Below are 26,969 nucleotides of genomic sequence, written 5' to 3'. Positions count from 1 at the left end.
TAAACGGGAGCAATGTTAGAGGCAATTTACAGCACACACTCATTTTGGTAGCGTAATTTGGAATGTTTGTTCCTTGCTAATGAACATAATTTTTTATCAAGTTGTTATGGGTAAATATCTGCTTTAAAGCATAGCTATGATCATTTAAAATCCTCATATTTTCATTTTTGCCATTTCAAATCTTTCTAGCCTACTCCTGTTAGACTGAGGGATTTTGAAGTTTGTAAACTTGCTTTGTAAAACCTTGCACAATATTCACTATGCCCTGTGAGTAGGCACTGCTGTGTCACACATTTCAGAGCCTGCCTTTTGAGCTACAGAGGTGCTGAAAGGAGGAGTTTCAGGGGGTAGGTTTCAGTATGGGAATTGTAGCTTGCAGGCAGCAAGGGTCATGGGATAGATAGTCCATATGCCCCTTTCACATGGGCTGTCCGATCAGGTCTGCCTGTCAGTTTTACAGGTGGATTTGATTGGACCCTGCATTGTCGTCTATGGAGACACCCGCCGCTATCCGATCCTGTCCTGGTCCTGTTTTCCATCTGTCAGGCGGATCAGACATTTCCATCTGGTTGCCTCATAGAAGAGAGCAGAACTGTGTCTGTGCCATAGCAGAGAGGAAACTGACTTCATCCGTCTGCTCAGTGGGGATCGGCAGAGAGATCCACCTCTGAGCAAGCAGATTCCGCATAGTGGAGGCAACCGCGTGGAAGGGGCCATAGATTTTGAAAGTAAGCAGCAGAGGAACAATAGGATTTTCCTCAGTCTGCAGAATCGGAGCATATAGGACACCAATGAGATTGGGTGTCAGCGGATGTTCATCGGCTGACACCCGCTATCTCATAGGGATTAATGCATGTCCCTTTTTCATCCGTAGATGGATGAAAAAGCGGACATACGGTCCGCATGTGTGAAAGGGCCTTAAAGTGATAGTTAACAGATCCAAAAACAAAACGAATACCTGCAAGACAAAGGCATAATGAGCTAGGTTTAGAAGAAATCCAGGATAGCTTACAGGCAAACCTTATTTATAGGCTTACCTGTAGCAAAAAGTGTCTGTAAAGGGTTTATAACCACTTTAAGCCACTTTGTTAGGTTTACATAAACCAGTGGTTCTTAACCTTCTAGTGCCGTGACCCCTTGATAAATTTGCCCAAGCTGTGGGGACACCCAAAAGTAAAAAAAAAAAAAAAAAAAAAAAAAAAAAAATCGTATCATGGGTTGTCGGCACCCAAGGCAATACGAGTAATTTGCACCCATAACTCACGGACATTAAGCGCTCCCTGAGTCCCTTTTCACTTGTACCGTATTAAAACCCCCTTAGGCCTCATTCACACAGGCGGACTCCTTCGCTACGGAGTCCGCCTGCTCCCATCAGCTCAGCGGCAGATCTGTCCGCAGATCTCCGCTGAGCCGATGGATGACAAGCTCCTCTCTGCTCACTGAGCGGGAAGGGGCTTGTCGGGCACCGCTGTCCTCCTATGGAGCGATCTGATGAAAATGGACAGCATGTCCGTTTTCATCAGATCTTACCCGATCCGCATTGGACGGATGGGGACGTGGCCCCCATACATCTGTTTTTAGCGGATCGGATGTCAGCGGACATGTCTCCACTGACATCCGACGCTCCATAGCGATGCATGGAGCGGCTGTTCAGGTCCGTGACAGGCGGACCCGAACGGCCCTTCGTGTGAATGAGGCCTCATAGTACATTTTAGGATGTACCACTCTTTCTCTTTTATCTCTCTCTATCCTAATTTCTTTTTTTTTCTTTTTTTTACCTTTCTTGTTCTCTCTTATTCTTTCTCCCTCCTTTTCTTTGCTCCTCCCCCTCTTTTCCTTTCCCTTCCATGTATTTTCTATTTTTTCCTCCTTTTCTTACTCCTTGATGGGGAGAATGGGATGAGTGGCAATGCTGGGGGAGAGTTCTGATCAGCCAACTTAGGTGCGCTAGATCAAGGTCACCTTCTGATCTGAGAACTGTTGTAGGGACTTTAATGGCAACTATAAGTGTTACTGTGTCTTCGGCTTCAAGTGTCTTGTAGCAGTGACACCAATGCCGAAATCAGGAGACAGGGTCTCCTCCAGCCCCTCCCACTTCACATTCCTCATCAGTCAGCTGACCACTAGTCTCTGCCCCCAACCATGCTGTGAACTGAATGAGCGGCTGCGAAGAGACTGAGTGGGTGGGCTCCAGGAACAGCCCTGCTGGGCAGACGTGAAAAGGCTGGGAGAGCAGCATGGGCTTCAGGAACAGCCCAGGACTCGGTGACCCCTGGCAAATCGTCATTCGACCCCCGAGTGGGTCCCGACCCCCAGGTTGAGAACCACTGATATAAACACTTGCTAGTGACAAGTGTCCCTGTGCTTTATTAATAAAATGCCGCTGTATACCTGATTTTCGAGCTGCGTTCATGTGAGCTTTTCTTTTAGGGTAACAAACACTTTAAGCTGCCATTGTGGTATTAAATGTGAACTGTTAGTTTTCAGGCTTTTTAAAGTAGCATTCCAGTCGTAATTAATAATAAAAACAAATGCGTTCATTTTAATGGGCATGCAGGGGCAGGAGCACGGCCCCGAAACGCACACTGACAAGATGGAAATTGTGACTCTATCCTCCCACCTCGGCCATTAAAGAGAGCCTTATATTGAAAAAAAAAGACCGGAAGTCGCTTGCACTGCTACCATCTATTGTATGTAGCTAATATTACTACTACAGTAGATTACAGAACACCCAGTGGCCTTGATATTCTGTAATGGAAACCATTTGGCCAAAACAAACCAAAGTAGAATTGCAACTTTAAATTGTATAGAGAAAAGTCTGTCACAGTGTATTGGTTTTACAAGAAAGTTAAAAAATGTATGCGCTAGTAACTCATTATTACAGCAAATTACTTTTGTGTTCAAACCATGTAGGAGGATAAGGAACAGCCAAAGACTTCAGAAATAGTAGATTCTCTATCATCGGGGCAAGTGGGAGAAGATCTGCTATTGGAAGACTGCACAAAAGATGAAAAGGTCTTTTTTTTTTCTTAGTTTTCCCTAATAATGAAAAAAAAATTGCTATATCCTGTTTATTGTACATTTCCCTTTTTAAAGGCTACATTCACACTTGCAAATGTGCTGGTTAGCGTTTACATGCGAGAGGTGAAGGTTCCCAGAAATTGGCTCCCAGAGACAGCTCAATTGAATGCAATGGGAGGCTGCTGGCTCCCTCAGCTAATTTTGTCCGCTTGCATGTAATCGCTATGCGGTGATCGGCCCAGTGTGTGTGTAAAAGGCTGATCACTTGTAGGTGATTGCTGCATAACAATTGCACTGTGGCTTGCTTGGCAGGAACTAGAGCTGCACGATTAATCGTTAAAAAATTGCTTCAACCCCCCTCATGTTCTTAATCTGACATTTCCACGATTCATGTAACAAGTGCAAAGCAGTTCTCAGAGTTATAAAAAAAAAAAAAAAGCCGGAAATGTTTATCACAACATTGCTCAGCACTGAGAGATAAAAAATTAACATTGTTGTCATTTGGTGCTTTTAGATCAAAGGGATGAACTTTGGTCTGCAAATGAGGTCAGTTTAACCACTTAAAGACTAATGCCCTGTACACACGAGCAAAATTTCCGCCAGAAAAAGTTTGATGTGAGCTTTTCATTGGAAATTCCGACCCTGTGTATCCTCCATCAGACTTTCTGACAGGATTTTTCACCAGCAAAAGTTGGAGAGCAGGTTCACAATGGCCTGGAGAATTGGTCTAGAATTGGTCTAGGTAATAGGTTAAGTCAGCCTGAGTGTGGTACACAGCAGGCAGAGAGTCGCTCACCCCTGATATAGAGAGCTGCGCTGAGATGGCTGCAGCATGGCTTCAGGCTTGGCTGAGGGATCAGCACCATCTTGCCTGTGATACTTTGCCAGTTGTTCCGCCTCTGACTGGGGCGCAGGTGGCCCGTATTTATTCACCATCATGCCTGCCTTTTGGATCCTGCAGTATTTAGCAAGGATTCGGTGCCTTTTGGGAAAGGATCGGACACAGGATGCCGACAGAATGTCTGTGCAGAGCCAGAGCTACAGATCTATGCAGCCACACTCGTGGACTCCAAGCCACGCCACTTCTACTTCAGTCTTGGGTCACTTGAAAACAAGGTAGTTTAGGTCAGCGCCCAATCCGTTTGTTGAGTCTCTAAACGATCCGTTTTTGTATCATGTTGCACCCTGAATATGGGTGCAACATGTTATGAAGGGTGAACTTATCCTTTTTAAATATGCTTTGTCATTTGAGATTTAACCACTTAAGCCCCGGACCATTTAGCTGGCCAAAGACCAGAGCACTTTTTGCGATTCCGCACTGCATCGCATTAACTGACAACTGCGCGGTCGTGCGACGTGGCTCCCAAACAAAATTTACGTCTCCCCCCCCCCCCCCCCCACCCACGAATAGAGCTTTCTTTTGGTAGTACAGGCATACCCCGCTTTAAGTACACTCACTTTACATACACTCGCGAGTAAGGACATACCGGTGAGTGTATGTAAAGTGTCTTACAAGCACTGTACAGACATTTTGCAGTTGCAGTAGAAGGAGCTGAAGCTCCGAGAGCATAGCCCGCCCTGTTCCAGTGTGCCCCTGACACCCCCACTACAGCCCCTGAGACCTTAACTACAGCTGTTAACCCCCCCCACTACACCCCCTGACCCCCCACTACACCCTATAAGTGAAAAAAGGTATTGTTTCACTTTAAGTACATTTTCGTTTTACATACATGCTCTGGTCCCATTGTGTACTTAAAAGTGGGGTATGCCTGTATTTGATCACCTCTGCGGTTTTTAGATTTTGCTTTATAAACAAAAATAGAGCGGCAATTATGGAAAAAAATATTTTACTTTTTTGCTATAATAAATATCCCCCAAAATTATATAAAACCAGTTTTTCTCTCAAGCGTCTTCCAGGACAGCCCATGAGACCTAGGGCTCCTCCTACCAGGACAGGAAACACGTTAACCCCCACCAGATAAAAGGGCGGTCCTCCAGGCCCCATGCCAGTATTAGTGTTTCCTCCGGATGGGGGGTAACATGTTTCAGGAACCTGGTTCCCTAGGTCTCATGGGCAGGGGCTCTAATGACCGTTCAAAGGGGTATGTATATATTTTGACTAACCTCCTTGCCATTAGCAGTTTTCCATGGGGAAGTTTTGCTGCTGCCCTTGCTTCTTTGTGCCTGGAGAGGGCCAGGACCGGGATGGCGTCGGGTCCCTTGCGCTGTTCGCAGCACAGGCTGTATGTTGGTGAGAGTGTTTCCCGCACACAGCATGGCTGATTCGTGCTGGGAAACGTGGAGCTCACTAGCGCTGGTAGGGGCGGAGCCTCTGCGCTTCAAGCTGGCTACAGGAAGATCCGGCGAGGGTCACTTCCGGGTCGCATGACGTCATCCTCGGGCGCCGGAGACATGGTTCCTGTCTCCATAAAACGGCGCGAAACGGGGGCTAATGGCTGCTGGTGATTTCTGGTAAAGACAGCACAGGCTGTAGGACTACCAGACGGACGGCATGGACAATCCTGCGATAATCGCTCAGGCAACGGATGCAGTCCCCAACACCAGCACCTCTCAGGTAAGCTGCAAGTGTTTTATGATCACTTTTCTTGCTATCCTGGTGAAGGTTTTTACCCCCCCCCCTCCCAATCATAGGATTAGGTGTTAGGGGACACATTTTCTTCTCCTGCACGTGGTGATGGAGTATTTTTTTGTGGCTTGGGTTACTTATGGGGTCATTTAATTTGTGTCTTTCAGGCCAAGACTCAGGACAAAGCCCAATCACAGCCACATAAGAGAAAATGTGCGGTGTGCGGTAACAAACTGAGTTCCACTTGGGGAAAAGCAGTTTGCCGCACTTGTATAGATGGTTTAGTGAAGGATGACCCAGTGACCTCATGTCAAAAAATGTTGACTTCGGTCAGGGATGAGCTTGCTTCTACCTTTGGCTCATTTAGGGAGTTAATTGAAAAAATGCAGGTTCCCCAACAGGGTACATCTTCAAAAAGAAAGGCTTCAGTGGTTAGCACCCCGCAGGTGAGCGTAGAGAGTGAAGACTCTGAGGCTGAAGCCAAATCTACCCATTCTTCTCAGGAAGACTCAGGGTCAGATACAGAGCCCAGGGATAGAGTATCCTCTAAGGGCTCAAGATTCAAATTGTCTCTGGAAGATGTGGATAATTTGTTAAAAGCCATCTATACCACCCTTGAAATGGAGGAGGAGGAGGTACAAATGTCTAAGCATGACCTTATGTACAAAGGTTTGCACAAAAAGAAAAGTAAAAACTTTCCAGTGCACGATTCCCTCCTTAATACGATCAAACTGGAGTGGGAGAGTCCAGAGAGAAAACCTTTCTTTTCCGGTAACCTAAAAAGAAGGTTTCCATTTGATGAGGATGCAGCGCTACCGTGGAATAAGAACCCAAAGTTAGACGCTCCTCTTTCAAAAGTTTCAAAAAATTCGGACCTGGCGTTTGATGACATGGGTACGCTTAAGGATCCTATGGACAAAAAATGTGATGTCCTTCTTCATAGAGCTTGGGATTCAGCTATGGGGAATCTCAAACCAGCTCTGGCCTCTACTTGTGTAGCCAGAAATCTGGAGGAATGGCTTACACAAATCCAAACCCATCTTTTAGCTGGTACTTCTAGGGAAGAGATTTTAAAATCCTTTCCTCTCCTTTTTAGTGCAGTGGGGTTTCTGGCAGATTCGTCTGCGGAATCAGTAAGAATGACAGCCAGAACTTCAGCTTTAGTGAACTCAGCCAGAAGAAGCATTTGGCTTAAAACATGGTCTGGGGATGCAGCATCTAAATTACGATTATGTGGGCTTGCCCTAAACGGGGATCATCTTTTTGGCCCAGGTTTGCAGGAGGCACTGGAACGTACGGCCGATAGGAAAAAGGCCTTTCCAGAAAAGAAAAAGCAGACGGGAAGAAAGTTTTTTCGTGGCCAAAATAAAGGCTTGCCATGGCAACAAGGTCCTAAAGAAAAGGACAATAGGCCCAAAAAACATTGGTCCGGGTACAAAGGCAAAGGGAGAGGAGGTGTGTTGTTTAACACACCTCAGCAGCCCGCCAAGCCACAATGACCAACATCTGCCAGTGGGGGGAAGACTGAGGGCCTTTCTCCCACAATGGGCAACCGTCACCTCAAGTCCCTTCATTCTGGATCTGGTGGCAAATGGATACAGGCTAGAGTTTGCCTGTCGGCCACCAGAACGACTCTTGATCACATCTCCTCCCAAAGATCGGGAGAAAGCAAGAGCTCTGGGTCTCCAAGTAGGAGAGTTGTTAGACCAGAAGGTCCTGATTCCGGTTCCTCGGTCAGATCAGAACAAAGGGTTTTATTCCCACATTTTTGTCATCAGAAAGCCGTCAGGGAAGTATCGGCTCATTCTGAATCTTCGGTCTCTAAATCGATCGATCCGATACAAACACTTCAGGATGGAGACAGTCTTCTCTATCAAGAATCTGCTTTACCCAAACTGTTTTATGGCCACGTTGGACCTCAGGGATGCTTATCTACATGTCCCGATCCATCCGGCTTTCCAGAGATTCCTGAGAATAGCAGTAAAGATGGGATCGGAAATCAGGCACTTCCAGTTTCAGGCCCTCCCCTTCGGTCTGTCCTCTTCCCCTCGTATCTTCACAAAGGTATTGGGGGAAGCGCTGGCTCCACTAAGATTAAAGGCGATAACTATCATCCCTTACCTGGACGATCTATTAATAGTGGCAGAATCCCGCCAGAAATTACTAGCAGATCTTCAGACTGTACTCGACTTCCTTCAATCCCTGGGCTGGTTGATAAACAGGGAAAAGTCTTCCCTAGATCCAGCCCAGAAGGTGAAGTACCTGGGTTACGACTTTTGCTCAGTAGTCCAAAAAGTTTTCCTCCCAGAGGAGAAGGTCTCCAAGATGGTGCAAGCAGTGTCAGCCTTACAGACCAATCAGTTGGTCTCGCTGAGGGAAATTTCAAGGACGGTAGGTCTCATGACCTCGTGTTTCCCTGCGGTACCATGGGCAAGGTTCCATCAGAGACCATTGCAGAGATTCCTTCTGGAAAATTGGGACGGGGACGCCAGGTCCCTAGAGTCAAAAGTTTGGTTACCGACCAAGGTAAAGAGAAGTTTGTGGTGGTGGAGGAAAAATCTGCACCTAACAAAAGGCCTGCCTTGGTCCATCTCGATATCCAAGAGGATCACGACGGACGCAAGTGCCTGGGGGTGGGGAGCCCACCTCAAAGACCAGGTCGCACAGGGGAAATGGTCCTTGAAGGAAGCAAGAGCCTCATCGAACCAGAGGGAGCTGCTAGCGGTGCAAAGAGCCCTGCAAGCTTTTCAATCGGAGGTCAGGGGTCACAATCTCCAGATCCTGTCAGACAACATTGCGACAGTGGCGTACCTCAACAAACAAGGAGGCACGAGGAGTCGAATTCTTCAAGGAATTGCACAAAAAATTTTTTCTTGGGCAGAAGTAAATCTAGGCTCAATTTCAGCAGTGTACCTGAAGGGGACGCAAAACAGTTTGGCAGACTACCTCAGTCGCCACAGGGTGGAGCGAGACAATTGGTCACTTCATCCAGAAGTCTTTTTGGAGATCACCAACAAATGGGGTTGTCCCGAAGCGGATCTGTACGCAAATCAGGACAACCGCAAGACAGAGGAGTTCTTTTCTCTAAACCCAGAGGATCGATCACTGGGGATAGATGCCCTGGCGAATCCGTGGCCCTTCAACCTCTGCTACGCCTTTCCGCCAATCAGACTCATTCCGGAAGTGCTCCGGAAGTTTCTCCTAGAAGAAACAGATCTTATTCTGATCGCCCCCTTCTGGCCCAAGAGGCCATGGTTTTCCCTGCTACAGTCTCTGGTCTCGGAGCCTCCACTGAGACTTCAGAACAGAGAGGACTTGCTGTCGCAGGGTCCAGTGTCACACCCACAGGTGGTTTCATTAAGCTTGACAGCTTGGTATCTGAAGAGAAGATACTGAAGATACTGAAGGCTCAGGGGTTTTCTGACAAGGTGATTAGAACCTTGGTAAATTGCAGAAAACCAGTCACTAGAGCCATTTATTCCAAAGTTTGGAAAAAGTTTAATTCATGGTTGTCTGAAAACCAAAGATCAACGCATGATGTTCCTTCTATTTTGGAATTTTTTCAAGAGGGTGTCGACAAGGGTCTTTCAGTTAGTACCTTAAAGGTACAGGCGGCAGCTATCAGCGTTTTCCTCCAGTTTTCTCTTTTGGAAAATCCCATGGTAGCTAGATTCTTTAAATCCATTTCAAGGGCCAGGCCAGTAGTGGTAAGAAGTTGTCCAACTTGGGACCTGTCCCTGGTACTTCAAACTCTGGTAGAGTTTCCCTTTGAGCCTTTAGAGGATATTTCTGTTAAATTACTTACCTTAAAAACTATTTTTTTAGTAGCTATTACCTCAGCTCGTAGAGTGAGTTACAGGCCTTATCAGTGAGGGAGCCTTTCCTCACGATTTTTGAGGATCGAGTTGTATTGAAAACTGATCCAGGTTTTTTGCCTAAGGTAGCTAGTACATTTCACAGATCACAAGACATTGTACTGCCATCCTTTTGTAGTTCACCACAGGGTGATCAGGAAAAGAAATTTAGTTTTTTAGATGTAAGAAGAACCCTTCTTGCATATTTGGAGGTCACCAAGGTCTTCAGGAAGACAGACGCTTTATTTGTCCTTTTTTCAGGTACACACAAAGGTAAAGGTGCATCTAAAGCCACATTGGCTAGATGGATTAAGCAGGCCATCTCAGAATCCTATAAAATCAGAGAAGTTCCTACACCTTTTGTTACAGCACATTCAACAAGAGCTTTGGCTGCATCTTGGGCTGAGAGGGCTGGTGCTTCACCAGAACAAATCTGTAAAGCTGCCACATGGTCTAGTTATTCGACCTTTATTAAACATTATCGCCTGGATCTGCTATCTGCTCAAGAACAGGCGTTTGGTCGAAAGGTCCTTCAGGCAGTTGTCCCACCCTAGACTGGTAAGTTCTGGCTCATCGTCTCATGGGCTGTCCTGGAAGACGCTTGAGAGAAAAGCTGAGTTAGGCTTACCGGTAACTCCTTTTCTGAGAGTCTTCCAGGACAGCCGGATTCCCACCCGGTTTTGTTGTATGGAAGTTATGTGTTATTAATGCATATGTTTTTCAGGGTAGTCCTACGGTTCTCGAGAAGACTGGCATGGGGCCTGGAGGACCGCCCTTTTATCTGGTGGGGGTTAACGTGTTTCCTGTCCTGGTAGGAGGAGCCCTAGGTCTCATGGGCTGTCCTGGAAGACTCTCAGAAAAGGAGTTACCGGTAAGCCTAACTCAGCTTTTCCCTCAGTTTAGGCTGATATGTAGTCTACATAAATCGCAATAAGCGTTTGGTTTGTGCAAAAGTTATAGCGTCTACAAAATAGGGGATATTTTTATGGCATATATATATATATATATATATATATATATATATATATATATATATATATATATATTTTACTAGTAATAGCGGCAATCAGCTTTTTTTTTTAATCTATTTATCCATTTTGGGACCATTGTCATTGATACAGCGATCAGTGCTATAAAATGCATTGATTACTGTAAACATTACACTGGCAGTGATGGGGTTAACCAGTAGGGGGTGCTGAAAGGGTTAAGTGTGTCCTAGGGAGTGCTTCTAACTGTAGGGGGGATGGGCTGTGTGTGACACGACACTAATCACCAATCCCGAATACAGGGATCGTTGATCAGTGTCCTGTCACTAGGAAGAATGGGAAAATGCTTGTTTACATTATAATTTCCCAGTTCTTCCTCTCCATGAGACGATCGCGGACATCGAGTCTGCATCGAATGTGAGAGTCATGGAGCTCGTGGCGGGCGTGCGCCCACAATGCCACGTCTTAAAGGCAGCGTGTGTGTGTGTATATATACACACGTCGATCTGCCCAGCCGTGCCATTCTGCCGATGTATATCGGCGCGAGCCGGTCGTCAATCAGTTAAAGTGAAACTCCTGGATTCTGCCCACTTTGGACTCTACACTTCCCTTTCCCTTCACAAAAATGGAATTGGAATGATTTTTTTTTTTTTTTTTTACCTTAAACAGAAATGAGGATCTTTTATGTAACAGGTAAGCAAGTGGATTGCTGATATGATGTGCCTGTGTGGCATACATCTTTAATTGACCATCAACTTTCTCAAGCTTGTTGTTTTTCATTAGCTGATTTCTTGTTTTAAATTGCTTTCTATTGACATTTGTGTCTGAACAGGACAAGAAAATAGAACCGGAATTAAACGTACCTCTGGACAATATTGACATTAAAGATGTGGAAAAAGCAGCTGTGAACCTGCCTACCAGTGTTGAAAACATTTCCAGTTCATCTACCTCAGAGATCCCTCTGGTTCCACTGCATGAGTAAGACTTTTTTTTGTTTAAGTAAAAAAAAAAAAAAAACTCTTCGTGCTGTTCTATTTGGCGTGTAGTGTATAAACCGGCCAAGTCTTTACAATACTGCATACGCAGCAAAATCTGAAAGCTGAATTCCTGTTTGCTGCTTTCCTTTGGGCCTTTGCAGTCCACTTGTGCATGTTTATGTATGGCTTTGAAGAAAATACGACAAAAGCTATATGTCTTTTATGATTTAAAGAAATAGGATACTCTTGTATAAACATTTATGTTGTTTCTTATGTCAGGGCTGTAAATATAATGTAGTAACAGATTTGGTCTCAGTTTGTGGAGTGCTGCTAATATGCTGATCTCCTGAACTAGAATCTTATCACTGTCTGCCCTGCTTTAAAGCAAACTAATGATAAAGGCTGGCCATACATTATACAATTTTCCTTTTTTTTGCCGGGAGTATCTTGAGCTGAGCATATGCAGCTCAGTGCACATTCAATAGATGAGAACAGACAGCAACGTTTTTCATTGCAAAAGAGGCATAGCATATCTCTTCTACAATATAAAACTGTCTGCAAATTTGTTTTGTTTAGTTCCTCTTTTTTGTAGTCAATTCAAATAAAAATATTCCTTCTTTGCAGTGGGGCTGTGTCTGCTCTGCAAGGTTAACTACTTGTTTAATCTGGGGAACAGTAAAAGCATTATACTATCTGATTCTCCGCTCCCACATGCACAGCATGCTCACATCCAGTGTGGGCCTGAGTCAGTCTTGATGTCCGAGAACCTCGGACCCCTGAAGCATAGGAAGACAAAAAGGCTGTGGGGCCGGTCTAGCAGCACAGAAGTCTGCAGGATTAGAGGTTAAGTGATCACACTTTCAATGCATCCAATTTCGCATGAGAAGCGACGGTAACTAGCTCACAGCTCTGAGCGGGGCTGGGGGGGGTGTCTGCGGTCTGCCCTAGAGAAGGGTCCTATGCATCCTTGGCTCCGTTTTCAGGTCTAAATTCAGGAAAAAAGTCAGACCTGAAATGGAGAACGGACGCACCGGACCCCCTGCTGTGACATGCGGCTGCAACTAGTGTGAACCCAGCCTAAAACTGTTCTCCAAGTTGCCAAACGAGCAGTATTGGTGCAGCCCCACTGAAAGGGAGGGTAATTAATTTCCCTGAAGTCTGCCTTTTTAACATAAGTTTAAAAAGACTTGCTGGCAGGATCAACAAGTTTTAAAAGTTTTACATTTTTTTTTTTTTTTATAAAAACAACAGTTTCTTTGCAAATGTGAAAATTAAGGGACAGTAAATCCGAACCAGGGGCTGACTGACCATTCGGGCAGAAAAGCAGACTGCTGTGTTAATGCTATTGACAGGCTGCTTCATATGTGTAATATGTGATTTTGCCCACATTTTCCCTTAAATCTGCACATAAACACTACAGACTTAACCAAAGCTAGGCAACACGAAGACCTAACAAAACTAAGCTTTGTGTAGATGTTGGTAGATCTACAGATTGTACGGTCAGTTTGTAACGTGTGGTGCGCTTTAGAAATGGTTCTTAGATGGCAGTTCATATCTATGGCTTCCTTCTTTTTCCCTGTTCCTTGCGTGACTAGCAGAGTACTGTGAGGTTGCATGTGAACATATCTTATGTAATAAACAGCCGTGAGAGCAAAACCACACTTTGGCAGTTGTGATAAAACAAAATATATTTTGGTAATCTGCTGATAAGTAGCGTGTGTGTGTGTGTGTGTGTGTGTGTGTGTGTGTGTTTTTTTTTTTTTTCAGTTATTTATCTAAAAACATTCAATATTGCAGACAATTAGAAATCTTGCAGAGTTGCTCTTTATCTATGCCTGAAGGATGGAAGCATCCAATCAGATTATCCCTTTCATTCTTGAAGAGTAATATGTATGAACTGAAGAGGGTTTCTGATTGGTGGCTACCAGCAGTAAGAAGAGTGCTTATTTAAATAGTCAAGTTTTACATGCTTGTTGAGTCTCCATGTCCAACACTATACAGTGTATCTGGAGTAACTAAAGAGGGGTACATGCTTTATATCATATTAATGCAGGGAGAAGGTAGAAGGCTGAGGTCATACATTTGTATTTTTGTACACCTAGGTTTGGGTCAATTGTACTTAAAAGTTGCTTCTCAAGATGAGGTAAATGCAGAAACCTTGTCTGGGAAATTTTAATTTTGATTCTTTTGTTTGCCCATGCTGATAAGTTCTTTGTTATAAATAGACCTACATTTTTCTGGGAGGGTTGTGACGATTTTACTGGAAATGTCTGTGATAGTTGTTCATTCCAGGACACAAACTTATCGGTAGAAGATTAGGAAAATCCTGAAAGTACAGGAACTATCCTATTTATTTATTTTAACCTCGATTAAAATCAAGGTTAAATCATGTTTGTGCTTTGCCTGGTACTCCTTTTTTTTTTTTTTTTTTTTTTAGTCAGACTTTGAATATATAACAAATACGTAGCTTTCTGTTCCCAAGAGTCTTAAGCAAACATTGACCGATGGTATTGTAATAGCGGAAGAAATTTACAAAAGTCCCCCCCCCCCCCCTTTGATCATAATGCCCCGCAATAAATTGGGGTTGCATTTGTCATATATAATATAATTTTAATTTTTGTTTTATGTTTGGGGGTTCGATGTAATTTATCAAAAAATACTTTATTTTTTTTTTTACTTGCAAGTGTCAGAAGAAGGTTTAGTCTTTAAGGGGTTAAACTGACTTAATTTCCAGACCATTCCTTTGATCTAAAAAAAATACCTCAATGAGTACAATGTTTATAGTTCTCTCCACCTAAGCCATGTTGTGATTACTTGGCAGGCTGCCTGGGGTTTTTTTTTTTTTTTTTTGATGACCGCTGTCGGCAGTGAGCAGAGAACTCTGCACTGAATCGAGTAAATGCTGTTTTAAGATCGTGAGGGGGTCGCAATCTCGATTCTTTAAAAATTATTGGATGCAGCTCTAATGTGTAGTGCACTCATTACTTTTTATCAACACAATGGGATAATGCGTTGTATAGAAATTACAGTAATGGCCGGGGTTTTTGTTGGCTTCAGAACTGCTTTTCTTCCCCCACAAATCAATGGGAATACAAAAGCAGTTTGAAGCAGGAGGTCCACTGCAGGTCAATGCACCTCCTGAAAAAAACTTTGCTAAAACTCAGAAGTATCTCAAATTGGTTTCTACTACATGCTAAATCCATACTGTAGTCAAACATTAGGTGACTTGTTGGGTGACGAGTTATCAGACTTTTCAGGATTTTGTCTACATTACATTTATGTAGTGTGGTACAAAGAATTGGCATAAAAATACAGCTACACAATTTTTTTTTTTTCCCTTGGCAAATTTGACAGGTGTGTTTTTTTTTATTTTTTATTTTTTCATTCAGCAATCGGGTAATTTTTAAAGTTTTTCAATCATCTCTGATCTCAAAAGCTTGGAGCACCATCAGTGAGCCATTCTCAAAGATTATTCCACCAGGTATAAAATTTGGGTTGATATCTCATCCGTACCTGGTAGGAAAGTTACTTTGGATTCACCGCAAGTTCTTTCACTTGTATTTGGGTCTGAACACTCAGATTGGTTTCTGTGCCCAAAAGTTTTCCAATCACCAACATTAGTGTAAGAAATTTTAATTGTCATGCAAGACAAAGAGAAACCCTGTGTGCCTGCCTGACCTGAATAAATGTATTTGGGTGATGGTGAGAATTTGTTTTCCCCTTCTACAGTACATTTAGTCTTAGGAAAATATTCAGCTAACCAAGTGACCTTTTCAATTAATCTGCTTGTGGTAGCAGATGGTGTGCTGTGTGTTTGTTTTTTTGTGTACCTGTGTTCAGACTATAGATATTAAAGAAGCACAGCCACTGTGACCTGTTTTCAGCAGAGGGCTGGCTATATAGTCTGTGCTCTGCTGACGTCAGTTGGTCCAGGCTCCACATCATCATGACCATGAAGTCTGGATCCGCATAGATCCTTGGATTGACACCCGGCTCAGGCTTTCAGTGAGTTGCTGAAGGCCTGAGCTGGCCACTCCCACCCTCTCCACGGCTCGGTGCTCCAGTGAGTGAGGAGGGAGTAGAGCAGAGAGCGGTGACTGACCAGTCACCAGCTCTCTGCTCACGGACTTGTGAGAATCGAGTGATCGGCAGTGTTCAATCGCTCGGTTCTCAGTTTAGTGGTGCCGGGGACAGACGCGGCATCCACCTAGGTAATTATAAATAAAAACAAACCTATACTTCTCAAGTATTTTATAGACTGACAAATGGCAGCAAAAACTCCCAACTGCTAGTAATGTGAAGTAATTCATTCTCTAGGGTCACAACATACTTCATTTCTAAGGCTCCATTCACACTTATGACTCCAGTCGTGGGACTTTGGAGTGCAACTTTAGCGCAACTTTGGATGTGACTTGTTGTCCCTCTGCAAAGCCGTACCCACTATTGCATGTAAACCAATCAGGTACAACTTTCATGCTACTTTTTAGGGTCTATGGGCCACAAGTTGCATGAACGTCTGACCAAATTGGTGCATTAACTACATTGAATTTTCTGAGACTTTAGGTTGCATGTATACGAATGGTTATTGGAAAACATGGGGGTACAACTTGTCATGTGACTTTGATGTCCAAAGTCCCATAACAAGTGACCCAAGTTTTAATGGGGTGTGACTGCGTATAAACACCTTTTGGTTGTTATTAGGAAGCCACAAAAGCTGAGATTTCTGTGCTCCTTTTTCCCCACAATGCCTACACCTACTGAGGTTAGTGGGGCTTGTTTGAAAGTGTTTTTTACTGCTTTTTCAAAATATAGAAATCTTTTAGTGTGCCTAGTCTGGGCACCAGTTCACTTCAATATTTGGTGAAAGGAAGTAAACGTTGAAGTTTTACACCAGCAGAAGAGCGTAAACCGTTCTTTGGCGGAAATGTTTGCGTAAACTGAGAATTTGAGAAGGTTTATAAATCTTGTATGCTTTGAATCGGAGTTGACCGTTATGATTTTATTTACTTATTATTCTGTGTAAGTTTAGTGTGTACGTCTTCTACACACCGTTCAGCAATTCTTAGCACTTGTACAGCCTGAAATCTGGGCAACTTCTTTTTTGTTTGTTTTTTCTTACCAGTTTCCGTAGTATTTTATAAAATTATGTATATTTTTTGGCAACATGCAATAGTTGTAGTATTTTTCAGTATGTGTTTGGTATAAAAAAAAAAAAATTGTTTTTGTTTGAGAACTAACTGTTTATACTGAGAACAGGTCTATATTTTAGCAGCTGGCTTTTAGCTAAACTCTTAAAATATTGTCACACAACTGGTAGCTTCCTGGGGCACCACTTATAAAAATGTGAGATCGTATGTGACAATTTTCTAGCTGCATTCATCAGAACCCACACTTCGTTCTTTATCCATTTTATATTACATGAGGCTCAGAGTGTAAAAAATGTTTTGCTGATCTAGAAGACTGTTTGTTTTTTGTTTTTTTTTGTTTTTTTTTATATACTTAGTTTTAGTGTATAGCACAGCAAAGCCTTCTCGGAAAGGAACGATTTCACATCTTTCATCAAATAACACAAAAATAGGATTGTTCCTCATTTGAGGACGGTGTGAACCCATGCAAATATATTCATTTTTTATGACCCATCAGCCTGATGCACCTCCACATCCACTGCAGTATAATACACATATAGCCTTACAAATCTAGCCTAATATTTTGGGTGTATCTGATTAATGAGGTGTAAAGGAATGATTTGCATGGATCTGCCCACTTTTCCTGAAATGAGAAATAATCCTCCTATTTATGGGTTATGTGATGGAATGAAATCTGTTAAGACCTTTTTTGGTTCTAAGAAGGCTTTTAGGCCCCTGTCACACTTGTGCAAACTGAAAGTCATGCGATTTTTCACACAACTTTGCTGCGACTTGAAGCAATGCGTGTTTTACTTTGACGTCTATGGACCTCGAGTTGCATCATTCAGACCAAAGTAGTGCAGGGACTACTTTGAATTTGCTGCGACTTAAAGTCGCTCAGATATGAACGGTACTCATTGGAAATCATGGGGTACATCTTGTCATGTTACTTTGCAGTCCCAAGTCGCACAAGTGTGAAAGAGGCCTTACTGTGCTGTTTATGGATTAGGTTGGAGGGCCTTTTGATACCTTTTGTTGCTACATGGTTATACTACATCTCCCATAGGAGAATTTTAAATGCTGATGCTGTGTTTTCTGTAGGATCGGAGCATCTTCATGCTTGTGGCAGAAAGTTAAACATGCCAAAGACATAAGATGGCACTGACCACTAAACAATTGTTGCAAAACTAGTTATGGAGAAGTTTTTCATGCTTCTTAACCATACAGGTACTCCTGGCACTAGTCCTAAGGCCCCCATGGACAGCCTAAAAAATTTGCCAAGCCACAGGTGGCCCTGCTACCCAATATCTGGCCCAACAAGTCAACTATAAAATCAACTGAGCCAGGTGGAAAATGGTCAGGCAAACAGTGACTTCATCCTTTTTAGATGCAGTCGCTGTTCATCAGCGCCAGTGTGTTCAGGCAGCTGGCAGTGGAGATCCTTTCATCCATGCTCTTAATCCGCCCATAGATGGAGCGATTTTCTTGTCTGCAACCATGGGTTGTAGGCAAGAAAATTGTTAGCCCCCCCCTCCCATAGAGCCATTGTGTTCTCCTGGAGGATTGGTGTGGGGAGCCGTCCTTGCTGGGAGAGCACAGGGATTGCTGGGAGAACACAGGGATTGCTGGGAGAACACAGGGATTACTGCTAGCCGCTAGCAATAATCACGTGTTAACTTCATCAGGCTGGTTGTACCCAAATTGATCGATTGACATTCAGCCTGCCCATACATAGTTTGGAACTCCGTCCCTGCTGAACCGGCTGAAATTCGAACAGTCTTTGGCCAGCTTTAGCCTGAATGGGGAAATCAAGCTGTGTATGTTGGCATTTTATTTGTTTCTCTCCTGAAATCGATGAGCAGGACAGATCCCATAGTGCTAATCGGATGTGTGATCATGTCATGATCTGACCATAATTGATCAGATTTTGTGCAGTCAACTTGTCTGTTGACACCTCTTCATGGACACCGTTGTCTTCTTAGGCAATTGATTGTGTAATCTGCAGGAAACCTCTTTTCAATGCAGATAGTAGATAAGTCCATACTGCAGTCATGTGAGTGGTCATTCTTGAAATTTCCTATTTAACAATAATCAATCTTACCCACACCCGTGTTCCATTACAAACCACATGTTTCTATGAGGCTCTTAATGGCGTTGCATCCAGTGAAAAAAAAAATAATATTTCCTATGTTTGTTTTTTTTAGTAAAGTAATTCACTGCTAGTCCCTGCCTGATTTTTGTATGAGAATGCAGAGAATGTCCCCTGGTCCCCCACCCCTTGTGTGTCCTTAATTGTCTGGTGCAATTTTTCTATGACACTCCCCCAGTGTAAAAAGACTTATTTCTCTCCCTTCAGTGCAATAGAAGCGTCCAGCGCCGCTCTCCCTGTAGTCAGCTCTAGTGAACCTGAGCAGTCAGAACCTGACTGTGATATTGGGGGGGCCGTAGAGGTTGAGCCTCAGAGTGAGCCCTCCTTTATCAATCCATCAGCAAGGTGAGTATTGAAGTAGGTTGTGCTTGTTAAAGCAAAATCATTCCAAAAGCAAGAAGCTGAATAAAGGTAACTCTTCATCCGCTGCTAAGGCCATGCCGCATTCCACCGCTCGCCTGCTCTGCTTGCATTTCTCTATCTACGCACGCATCTACCTACTAAATATGCATGAAATATATCAAAACTTAAGTGAAACTGAAAGGCTTTGAGGATATGGTTTTTGTCAAATTGCCAATTCCTCTATTTTAAGCGGGGGGTGCGCCAAATTGTTCTGGGTCGGCGCCATTTAAACAAACGAGCGTCCGTCTGGCAATTTGCAGTCCAGCTTCTACTTGACTATCCCAAATAAAAGGCATAATGAATAACATGGGTGAAGACTACACAATTATAAAAATAAACCGATTCACGACTGTTCATTTTGACAAGTGCGGATCTGGAGGTTTTTCTGATCAGTGCTTCACATGCACAAATAGAATCGCCTTATTTTAATCATTTAAACCACTGCTGCCATGTTGACGTAAGCCTTGCAGTTTTGTTTCCGGCAGAATCGCCCTCGAAATGTAACGCTGACATAGTTTTACCAATTCTTTTCGCTTTTGCAGCTGCATACAGTTTTCATTTCAGAGAGTTATTGGAAATATCATGGTTTTATATGCAATATTAACATCAGTTAAAGCATGTTCAGATATCGGTTTGGGAGGGAATGGGCAAAATGTATTTGCGTTTTTAGATGTGTGATGGTATTGTGTCATTTACTTTACTGCACTTATATGAACAATGCATCTTCAAATGCTTGCTTTCAAAGATGTACGTGCTTCATTGTTGGTTACTAGACCTGTGGTGTTTGTGTATATATATTTTTTTCCTTTTTAACAATTCCCTGTAGTTTTGTGACTGAACATGTTGAGAACGTCTCAGTTTCACACAACAAACGAAAGGCGACATCGTCGGACATAGAAGCCGAAGTGCCAGCTCCTGAACCAGAAGCAGAGAAACCGAAAGTACACCTTAATGCATCTGAAGAGTTGGAGAAAGAGGTCGGTATGCCCATAGCTGGGATTGTGGCATAATATTGTGTTTAAATCAATTCCGTATGTTTTCATTTCCTGTGCTGTCTAGCTTTTTATAAAAAGGACATTGCCATGTATTTTTAGGACTAGTAAGTTCTAACACAAGTTTCCATGTGTCAAGTCGTTCTCTTGTTCCCCAGAGAGCAGTATTTACTGTATATGGCCCCCACAGGCGCTCCGTTTGTCCGTGTGTGTGTGTTTTTTTTTTTTTTTAAATCCATCTGTTGACAGATGAAAAACGGGCATCAAGGCATCTCGATGGAAAAACTGAGCGTCCGCTTACATCCGTGGGTTTTTTATTTAATGGATCAAAACCCTATTTTTTTCAGTTAAAAAAAAAGACGACAAATTGATTGTAATGAGCTTCAATAAAATCTTTTGATTGTGAAAAAACGACAAATTGATAAACAGATCAACGGTCCGTTTTTGCATTTGTAGTGAATGTAAAAAAACAAGAAAACACGCCTGTGTGAAAGGACCCAAAAGCAAAAAAGCGCTGGTCACTGGTTTCCATTTTTTTCAGAGGAAACTGGGGTAGGCAGTATTTAATTTATTTTTTAACCTTTCATAGTAGTATCTGAGGCTAAAAAGCATTTGTTTGGTATTGACTGGTAATGAGAAACCTTGTTTTTTATAAAATGTTAAATTTGATTCTCCCTTTTGTTGAACGTTTCAAGACCAGCTTAGTTAAAGCATAAGTTTTTAGTATGTAGGGTTTAAAACCTATTTTTATTTTTTTGGGACACACAGCTGACTGATGACACAAAGGTGGCTGGAGGTGACCCGGTTGTTCCAGGGAACACAAAGGACCCTGTTGACATTCCAACTTTTGATGAGTGGAAGAAACAAGTCATGGAAGTGGAGAAAGAAAAAAGTAAGTTATGCCAGTCACATGGCAAGTATCAAAATGCAAATGGCCAATTTAAGCCAGTTAGATCTGTTCACCTGCTGCAGTTGGGATTTAAATGTGGGTTGGTTGTTTACAGCTCCCATGAAGTGCTGAGAAAAAATAATTTGTGTTTCCCCTATAGCATCTTTTTGCAACTATGCTCATCTTGTAGAACAGCAAAGATGTAATAGATAAGAACTAATGTTTTCAGTTAAAGCCCATTTCAGGCAAAACATGAACCACTTCCCTCTAACCCATCCTGCACTTTTTTTCCCCCTTTCTTGCCTTGTGAAGCAAGATATACTCCTCTACATCTGCTACCTGGTCCCTAGCAGGATTAGCAGGGGACTGCTAATCCAGTGCTGCAGATGCACCCAAGTAGGCTGGTGCCTGACAATAACCTCATGCTGACATCACTGCACAGATTGCAGACCCTATCACTGGACAGCCAATGGGAATTGGCCACTTTATGCAGGTAGTGACATAGACCCTGCCTCTTGTAACCCGAAGAGGAGAGAAGACTCAAGACTGGAAGGTCACATGATTGTGGCTTTAGGTGAATAAAAAGGGCATTAAACATTTGTTTTCTTACCCATAGCCAGCTATCAGATGCGAGCTCGGAAATGGGCTTTAAAGAAGGTAACATTTCCTTTTAAGGTTTGCAAAAGAACAGGTAGCTATGTATAAGAAGCATGGCCAAAGGTTTTTTGGCTATTCTTTTCCTCTGGGTCACAGGAGTGCACTTGTGCTCTCCTGTAAGCCAGAATCCGCTGACAGCGGGCTGAAGTTGGCTGACTTCACAGAGCCACTCCGCAACCAGCCACTCCTGCCCGGCACTCCAGTGAGCGCTGGAGGGGCAGAGCATAGAGCCGAGACTGATAGTCGCCTCTTCTTTTAAAGTGGCCCGAGAACTGAGTGATCAGCAGTCATGTGATCGCTCAGTTCTTGGGCTGCAGCACGGAGTTGATGCGTTTCTTTTGGTCAACCCAAATTTCTCCTTTAAACAAAACATCCATTATCCCTAATCTCAAATGTTGGGGAAACCTGATGTAATAGTTTATGCTCTGCTTCTCTGAAGAATATGGCTAGAGAAGATGTGGAAGAGCAGACTGTATTCTTTAGGTCTGACATTTTTCACAATAGAGTTGATCCATGTGAAAGATTTAAAATAGCCACAGGCTGAGAGCTAGGCTGGGCTCTGTGTCTGTGCCCAGTCTTGTCTTTGTAGTTTAATCTCTTTTAGAGCTTTCGTATGGAAAGCAAATGAGTGATAGAGCACTTGCAAAGCTTACAGGCGGTCAAAAGCTATACTCCAAAATTGGTAAAACATGACTTTGTTCACAGTGCTTTGTACACGTTTTACCAAAGACGTATACAGTACGGCACTCGCGTGGGAACAATATACACACAAAGTTGTGTGGTATTTAATGGGAATCTTTGTAGTTTTAGCATTTTACACTTGAGCTGTTGTAAATGCTTGTACTAAGTTACTCTGGAAACTGCGTGCATAAGCACTTCTACACACATTTAACTTCCGTATGTATAATAGATTTCTTTTGCATGTTTCACAATGTTTTTTTCTGTGGACCGTTTCACTTTGCTTTAAAGTTTTATATATATCACATACAACCTGTAGAAATTCACTCCGGCACTAAAGATTTTGCTTATGTGAAATGTTTATGTAATTTGACCTTGTTTATCAAAGCATATAAAATTATATATTTTCTTCATAATTAAAAATTGGACTGTGTGAGTTTATAATCTGTGAAAGGAGGAAACAATGTTTAGGGCATTGTGGGCTGCATCAGCATTATGATTGCCCTCAAAAGGGCCAGTTGTATCTGTAAGATTAGATGTCCAGGGCATCCCCTCCCCTTACATTAGATGTCAAGGGACACCCCACCATCAGAAGCTGAGTCCCCCACTCTCCTTTACATCACAGTGCACCCCCTTTTCTTGTGCTTTTTGCTGGAAAGAAGCTGGATTCATTGCTTGAAAGCAGAAATTAAGGGTCTGGAGGAGGACTGGAGCTCTCCTGCAGCTGCAGGAGAGGTGCAAGGGCCACATGAAATGGCCTGAAGGGGCCGTATTCGGCCCGCAGGCCTTGTGTTTGACACCTGTGGTTTAGGGTGTTGTAATATAACGTTTTAGTCACATTTTGATACCTAAAGCACCCTGTCCAATATGCAGTTGTTATCAGCCACAGCCATCTTTCTGCCAGGCCTTGGTTTCCCATGTGCTCTGACAGTTGTTGGGGCAGATTGGGTCCTGACCTAGCAGGAATGTGCTGTGTTGCACTCCCACCAGCTGGGAGTGGAGCTGGAGATACGGGTGTCCTTCTGGCCAGTTTTTACTGCTGTGGGCCCCTGACGTTACCAGAAGAGCAATACACACCAGCATCCAGTTTCCCTTGTGGGTACAGAGCAGCAGCCAGGACTAGCTTGTGGGAGCCTTGTGCCTTAGATCTGAGAGCCAGCGGGTATTAAGGACAGTACTGATCTGTGTCGTGAAGAATTTCAGCATGATGCCTCTGTGCAAGTCCAAAGTACTGCAGTGGAGCCCAATTTTGCAGGAAGGAGTTCCATCTGGAGGTGGAGGGGACATTGACACAGAGCTGCATCGAAAATATGCAGAAGCCTCCTGTGGCTGCCAGGTTTAGGTGAACTACAGCGCACATGGTAGGTTGGCGAGGAAGCGTGCCATCTACATCTGCAAGTCAGTTGGAATTTCAGTGTAGATCTCTTCCATGAATTGCTGAAGATTAAAAAATGTGTGCATTCATGTGATGATGCAAAAATGTCTGTTTCGGGGCATTACATTTAAAAACGATAATTGAAATATGCAAGGAGCTGGAGTTATCAATAGGAGCCAATTTTTGGGGATGCATTAAACAAGAATTTGATTAGTTGCTGTGAGGTAAAACTACGGAGTAGGAAAGATTTGGAATGTGGGTCAGTTACAGGTTGATCACTACCTACCCAATCGATCATGGCGTTTGTGGGGTATAGAAGATTTTGGAAGAATTTACTGGGCCCTGGTCTCCACAAGGTTGAGAACCACTGCATTAAAAACAATATAATTCCACCAATAAGTATTCGCTCTATTAATATATCTCGAATACCAAGCGGCTTTACAATTATGATTTCCATAAGCTGATCGTAAATGTACAGCTTTCATGCATTCACAATGTGGGCTAAATAAGAGACAATTTTAATATGGGAAGGGTATGGTGCATTTTGCCTCTGAAGTATGCTTAAAGTGGAACTTTACACAAAAGGGGAAGTTCTGCTCCCCCCTACTTTTTTTTTTTTTCGGTGTGATTATTGAATTTTTAGGGGGTACCTAGTTGTGACAGGTACTTGCTCCAACTTTCGCTCGGATCGCCACAAAGGTGAGTGATAGTATCTGAAGAAATGTGTACGGGCTAAAGCCAAAACCCCTTATTCTGTTTTTTCTAAAACGCTGGCTTGGATACATTTAAAGCCATTATAATGACATTTTGGGTATCTAGCAATTTCAGATAGAGAAATCAAGGGCAGCTGATCTCTATGTTTTAGTACAGTTCAGTTTGTTTGGCCCAAACAAATGAGTTTTTTCACTAACATATGCAGCTGGTGCTGGGTGCGCTGTATAAACTGTATGAAGCCTCCGCTATATACAGTGCTATATATACGCTATATACAGTGCTGTGTTCCTGCAGCCTGTCTTGTATCCAGAACAAACTTGAGTCGGTCTGAGCGCTGCTCATCCATTCACAGCAATCTTTGTATTCTATGAATGAACACAAAGCTTTCATGGATTGGCCGAGTTGAAGATGGTGTTGACATCTGCTCGCCTCTCTGCCTCAGCCAATCAGGAAGTTTTTTTTTTTTATTCATAGAATTCAAAGCTCCCTGTGAATGGCTGAGGGACAGTTTCCATTTGCTGCTGAAACACAGCGCCCTCTATCTGCGGATACATACAGTTCATACAGTGATGGCAGTCACTGCATGTGTTGATGAAGTAAGTGGTTTGTTCAGACCAGCGTGGACTAAATGTTTTTTTTTTTAAAGGTCTCTAAAGCATGGATAGCAGCTTTAAAATGTTTTAAATTGTAACTCGCATGGTATGTATGTATGTAAATATATATATTTTTGTTTAGGCAACTAAACTGTTTGGACAGGCAACTAAACACTCTGCCTTTTTGGTTTAGGAAATAGTTTCATGGGTTTTACTCCACATTGGCTGCATGTTACTTGACCTTGTTTATTCAGAACTACCTTTCTGTAGATATTAATAACAAAAGGCATTTCTGAAATTGGATGACAGTCAGATGAGCAGACTACATGGCCCCTGAAGGGAGTAATCTGTCCTTTAGTAAATGGAGTGTCCTCACTGCCTGGAATTTCACATTAGAGGTTATTCTGTATCACATGAACGGGGCAAAGTTTTCCAGTCAGTGTTGCAGAGGGACTTGCTATCAAGAAGCAACTGGCAAAGTCAGTCACCGTTTTAATGTTGTGTTTTTTTTTTTTTTTCTTCCCAGGCCAGTCTTCGCATGCCTCAGTCAATGGGGGGCAGCATACAGTAAAGGTCCAAAAGAATAGGAACAATTATGCATCTGTGGAGTGTGGTGCAAAGATACTATCTGCCAACCCTGAGGCCAAGGTAAGATTAATGTGCAGTGTATAAAACTTGTTGGGTTCCACACTAAACATTTTATTTTTAATTTTTGGCAAATTGCAGAAGATACTGTATATGCACAATTACTGGTTTGATCAGACCTGGCTGCATATTCTAGCTTGTTGAAGGCTGGGAAACTAAGTCAGTGGAGGTCTCAGAACTGTAGTCTTCCACCCTTTCCCTTATTCCAGATTTGCTTCACTTCATGTCTTAGTGACCATTGTTATAGGGACAGGAAGAGAGAAGACATCTCCCTAACAGGAACATGGACCACAATAAAAATGTGCAGGATATTCTAAAGTTTGCTTGGCCTTACCCAACAAATATGCATTTTAACCTCTTCTAAACCGCCCCATGCAGACTCACTGTGTACAACAAGTAAATTATGCGCAAGAACTTTTCAGGATATCGTCATTGGAGCAGCATAGTCAGTAAAACACAGCACATAGAACAAGTATCTGGGGTCAGAGAAAAGTTCAGGGTGTTGAGGTGGTGATGGGAGGTGTGCGGGTATGTTTTAGATAGGGGTATGTACTCAGGGCTGCTGTCAGTAGGGAACAGAGACCATGTTCCAGATCTAGGAGACAAAACAAGGAGAGAGGCGCCTCTGGGTGCGATACTTTAAAACAATTTAATAAACAAAGCCACAGGTTAAAAACCACTCACATTTAGGTGGTCAAGTAAAGGCATGTAGGAGCAATTCTCCAGAGAGGAGTGGGTGTCATCTGGTGCGTCTGGTTGAGTATCTTCCTCGGGTCCCAGGTATGGCGCTGTGAGGTGGAGGGGATCAGTCTTGCTGCTGCTGATGGAATTCCGCTGATTTGCGGTGGACGGGGTGATCCTAGCAGCCACTGCATGCGCGGGTATACCAATGGGCGACGGGGGATGACGTCACCAGGCAAGCGACGCGTTTCCGAATGCTGGCAGTGAATGACAGGGCTGCCGCATTCCTTTCTCAAGCTAATGTCAGGGAAGCAGGAGCTAAAATTTGTATAGTGAAGAAGTGGGAGGGGCAAGTCCGAAGAAGACTGTGATAGGTTTAAAAGCTAGAGCCTCCGCCCAGCCTCTCATTCAGTCTTTACAGTTTATGGTCAGCTAAAAAAGATGCTTGTTTTTTTACTTGTTCTTGCTTTAAGGTGGTTATAAAGGCAATTTAATAAACATGGTAGACTTGCCTGCTCTGTGCAACAGTACTGTGCAGAGCAGTCCCTTACCTCCCCTCGTCAGGGTCCCCTGGCCATGCTGTCCACTCCTGCTCTGTTGGCAGTGCCCCCAACCCAACATGGCTGCTATGGGGGCACTCCAT

General features: G+C 43.2%; 1 protein-coding gene across 3 annotated transcripts in view; it reads left to right on the top strand.

The window, feature by feature from the left end:
• SUCO (SUN domain containing ossification factor) overlaps positions 1-26,969 on the top strand; it is a 159,062-nt gene that overhangs the window by 69,780 nt on the left and 62,313 nt on the right. For 2 of the 3 annotated variants that reach the window (XM_040360118.1, XM_040360117.1), the window contains exons 3-8: positions 2,914-3,015; positions 11,281-11,426; positions 18,908-19,045; positions 19,929-20,079; positions 20,863-20,986; positions 25,527-25,648. In XM_040360118.1, coding sequence (XP_040216052.1) covers positions 2,914-3,015; positions 11,281-11,426; positions 18,908-19,045; positions 19,929-20,079; positions 20,863-20,986; positions 25,527-25,648 — 783 coding nt within the window. The remainder of the gene's footprint in view (positions 1-2,913; positions 3,016-11,280; positions 11,427-18,907; positions 19,046-19,928; positions 20,080-20,862; positions 20,987-25,526; positions 25,649-26,969) is intronic. The other variant, XM_040360119.1, reaches the window with a different exon arrangement.

This window comes from Rana temporaria, chromosome 7, assembly GCF_905171775.1.
Source record: "Rana temporaria chromosome 7, aRanTem1.1, whole genome shotgun sequence".
Lineage (NCBI taxonomy): Eukaryota > Metazoa > Chordata > Amphibia > Anura > Ranidae > Rana > Rana temporaria.
Note: the sequence above shows the minus strand (reverse complement) of the source record. Positions and strands in the feature narration are given on the sequence as shown.